The sequence below is a fragment of the Gekko japonicus genome, unplaced genomic scaffold (genome assembly GCF_001447785.1).
Source record: "Gekko japonicus isolate JY-2015 unplaced genomic scaffold, Gekko_japonicus_V1.1 scaffold171, whole genome shotgun sequence".
In the NCBI taxonomy this organism is placed as follows: Eukaryota; Metazoa; Chordata; class Lepidosauria; order Squamata; family Gekkonidae; genus Gekko; species Gekko japonicus.
In genome coordinates this window covers 1,397,336-1,401,846 of record NW_015175975.1, presented here as the reverse complement: position 1 = coordinate 1,401,846, position 4,511 = coordinate 1,397,336, and the positions used below count along the sequence as shown (strand labels likewise).

Here is a 4,511-nt window from a genome sequence, read left to right as displayed (position 1 = left end):
ACTTTCCATTTGTAGCCCACCTACAATTCAATGCCACCTGTATGTCTAGCCTACCATATACATAATCGGGACAGATAACACTTATGGAAGGGGGAATCAATCCCTACTCATATTTATTTATTTATTTATTTATTTATTACTTTCCATTTGTAGCCCACCTACAATTCAATGCCACCTGTATGTCTAGCCTACCATATACATAATCGGGACAGATAACACTTATGGAAGGGGGAATCAATCCCTACTCACAAGAGCATGTCAACTAATAAATCATTTGGCTGAAACTTGAAAGATGTATCTTTTGAAAAAATAACGATTTGAGAATCAATCCCCCCAATTAGAATGTCTCCTTCTTGGAAATATGTTTGAAGAATAGGGAGAGGGCCATGGAGAGTACAGTTAGCAATATCAGTCTCACTCTCTCTGTGTGTCAACAGCATGAGAATCAGAAGCACTAGCATGATTTGTCCATCTGAACTGGGGTTCCTCCTTATTCTTGTTACTAGGAGAGTCAGCATCATTAAAACAGTCTGGTATCTTCAGATAGATTTGCCACTCTCCCAATCAGACTGACAGGACAGTATAGGGTTGCCACACACCCCCATTTTGCCAGGGGTCCCCCATTTTGGGAGGGGTCCTACCCAACACCAGCCAGATGGCTGGCGGGGGAAGCCCCACCCCAACACCCACAGCCACCCATCTCTCTCCCTTTAAGTGTGTTTCTTCCCAAGCGCGAACTCCGCAAGCTTGCAGGGAAATGCCAGCTTCATTCTTAAAAGAGAAACGCAGCTGCTTTTAAAGGGGAAACACCGGCTGCCGGCTACTTTAAGTGCAGGGAACTGCCGTTTCTGGAGATCCAGCGCACGGGCGGGTGGGGGGGAGGCAGACATCCCCAACTTGACGTCATCATGTTGGGGATGCCCCACCCCCTCCAGGAACACCCCCAAAGTCCCCCGCTGGGGGTGGAAGATGGACTTGGCAACCCTACAGCAGTATCTGTCTCTACTCCCTAACCTGGCCTCTGAATGGCAAAAGATATAGTTATAGCAGAGTTCACTATCTTTGTGACTAGTTTATCTAACCATAACTGAAATTCCTTAGGGGCTTTGACAAACAGTATATTAATCGTAGCTGATAATTCCAGGGGTAATAATAACATTTTTCAAGTTGAGTATCCAGGTTCTTTACAGCATACCTGGAAATTATAGCTGGGCTCTCCGGTAGGAAGGAAGGTTTTGGAATGACAATAAGCCACAAAGGGGTACTGGCCAAACAAGGTAGAAATCTGGGCAAACTTGGAACTGAAGTACTTTTGGTAAACTTGTGACTTCTTCATGGCTTCAAGAATATTCAAGATCCCTCCCGCCCGTAATACCGTGTCTCATTTTATACTGGCAAACATATAGGAGGGAATCCCTGGTAAATATGGTTCTTATTATCCCATCTTTGCCACTATGGTGAAATGTATGAACTGTAAGGACCATGCCCCCTCCTCCAGCCAGGACCACCTTGGTTAGTGAGATCCACATCTTATTTTGGACTTAGTTGTTTTAAGAGGCACCCCCCTTTAAAGTCAATATGCCAGTGAACCAGAAACCTGGAGAATCTTGTAAAGGCACCTGGGTACAGCCATGAAAAACTAGGAAAGTGGTAGGGTGTGCTGGAATTACAAACTGATTAAGTGCAATCATCCCCAGTTTGGGTTCTCAATAACAATGACCTCACTTCCTTTCCCAATAATAAAAGACTTTTCAACACTGGAACATCCTGGCATATCCCAGAGATGTCTGCCCAGCCCAAGGAAATCACTGTCATCATTTCCCTTTCTTTGCTCAATCAAGAAGGGCACTCAAGTAATCAATTTATGCTCCATCCTGTTTCAAGAGTTATCTTTTTTTGCAGTACTTTTGCATTTCTGTGTCTGTGTGGGTGTGTGCCTGTGCCTGGAACTCATGTCAACCTCTGGCAACTCCTACTGGGTTATGTAGGATGTTCAAAGAAGTGGCTTGATAGGCTTCCTCTGCCTCCCAGCCCTGGTATTCTTTAGAGGTCTCCCATCCAAATACTTGCCAGGGTCGGCCCTGCTTAGTTTCTCAGATCTGCCAAGATTGGGCTTGCCTGGACTTTCCTCGTCAGGGCACAGGAGCTATCTTGACTCACCCAAACTTTTATGTCAATGCAGATCTGGCTCCCTTCAACTTAATTAAAGAACATTAATCATGTTGCCTCACACAGGCTCTTTGTTCCCATGCAGATTTTGCTCACAATGGTTTGGTCTGGTTTGGCCTTAGATTGACAAGCATTCTTAGATGCTGATGAATGGGAGGAGGTACCCATACTAGATTGGGCACTGGGTAGTTCAAGTGCTTGGGGAGGGAACTTACAGTATTCAATATCAGAAACAAAGCATCAACTAGCATAAAGGAATACTGTTAATGAACAATTTCTCTCATATCATTTTGAAGTGTAGGAGAAGCAAAACAAGCTATAAATGTAGTACCAATCTAATATTTGAGCCATGGTCCTTCTGCCCAAACACTGCCACACCCACTGGGTGGTCTCTTTGGGAACCCATACTCTTAAAAATTGAATTTAATACCTTGGCTTTCATCTTCATTGAGATTGTGTGGTGGCAACTAGTCCCCCCCCTGTTCTTTCAGAATCTGTCCATTTCAAATTGGCTAACATATATTGAGGTCGTGGGTCTATTTTTGGATTTGCTACGCCCCCATTTGTGGGTGCATTTCAGCTGATTAAACAGAGAATTCAGAAAAAGGTATTCTACCCTCGTATAGAGATATGGTAATATTTTAAAGGGCAAAAACTATGTTTACAAGCTCTTGAAGAATGGCAAGATTACAAAGATTTTGAGATCTTACGATTGTTAAGATATATTGTGTTGGATTTTTAATACTTATTGTATTATTATTGCTTATCTGATTTTTTTACTTCATGTTCTTTTGAGTTTTCAGTATTTATAACATCAAAATGTTGATTTTTTTTGATATAAGTTTTTATTATTAATACTGTGTACATAAACAACACTACACAAATAACTTACACTTAACATAATGACACCACAAATACCGACAATAAAATACATATAGAACATACAACATTCCCATCACCTCCCTTTAAATGTTGAATTTTAAAATAAAAAATGTCCAATTTTGAGTCATCTAGCTGTCTTTTCAGATGTGTGATGACTGCCTCAGTAAAGCAAGGTTTCCAAAGCAGAAAGGGTGGTGGGGTAAGATTTCTGGAGATTACATGATCCATTCTGAAGTAAATTGACAAGTTTGAGGTTTTTGGTCTTTCCCCCCAAAAAATGAGTGGCTTCCAAAGGAAAATCCTGAATCCACTTACCAGTTTTCAGACTCCTAGACCTATATTAAGATTTGTTCTTGAATTAGGTGTGCATCAGACAAACAGCAGGATGGATGGATAAATGAAGTTTTATTTGCAGATTCTAAGTCTAACCATAGTTCTTTACATTAGTCCTCTTTTCTTCTTTTCAGCTGTTCCCTGTTGTTAAGTTCAGGCCACAGCAAAATAATGTAACATTTGGGGGCAAAGATACAACCCAGAAGTCCAGCGCTGGAGGCTAAGATGGAGAAGATCTCCACGGCCACCATGGATTTTCCCTTGGTGCTCAGGTAGGTGGGAACAAAAGACAACCAAACGCTGCAAAAGACCAAGAGACTGAAAGTGATAAATTTGGCTTCATTAAAACTGTCCGGTAACTTCCTGGCCAAGAAAGCCACCACAAAGCTAACAGTGGCCAGGAAGCCCATGTAGCCCAGGACACTGTAAAACATGGTGACAGACCCCACATTGCATTGCAGTACAATGGCTTTAGTCTCTGAGTACATGTCAGCATCAGGAAATGGGGGAGAAGTTGCCAGCCATGCTAAACAAAGCGCTGCTTGGAAAAGGGAACAGGAAATCACAATGGAATTGCCTACTCTTTTCCCTACCCACTTCCTCAGGCTGCTTCCTGGTTGGATGCTTAGGAAAGCCAGGACCACCACGATCGTTTTTGCCAGCATACAGGAAATGGCAACTGAGAAGATCATGCCAAACATGGTTTGTTGGAAGAGACATGACACCTGTTGTGGTTGACCAATGAATAGCAAACCACAAAGGAAGCAAAGGAGGAGGCAGATCAGGAGAGAATAGGTGAGGTTCCGGTTGTTGGCTTTGACAATGGGGCTGCTGTGGTGCTTTATAAAGACTCCTAGAAGGAGAGAAGGTGGGTTAGCTTCAGTGTTATCCATATGCCATAATTGTTCTCATAACACATTCTTTTCGAGGGCCCATTGATGGGTATCACAGCATCCATAACTCCACAACCAATCCCTGTTTACATCAGCTTGTTGTTGCTAGGCTGGACAGTCCCATATCCTAGCACATGATTTATTTATTTTAATCTTCTTTTGAAACACTTCCCTATTTCTTTCAGATAATATTTTTGAATGTGGAATTATTTTATGTACCTTCATCACAAATTG

General features: G+C 42.3%; 1 protein-coding gene across 1 annotated transcript; it reads right to left on the bottom strand.

Annotated features, from left to right (window-relative positions):
- Nucleotides 1-3,494: 3,494 nt before the first annotated feature.
- Nucleotides 3,495-4,277, bottom strand: LOC107122973 (vomeronasal type-2 receptor 26-like). Its single transcript, XM_015426125.1, has one exon. The coding sequence runs from the start codon at nucleotides 4,275-4,277 to the stop codon at nucleotides 3,495-3,497; it is 783 nt and encodes a 260-aa protein (XP_015281611.1).
- Nucleotides 4,278-4,511: the final 234 nt, after the last annotated feature.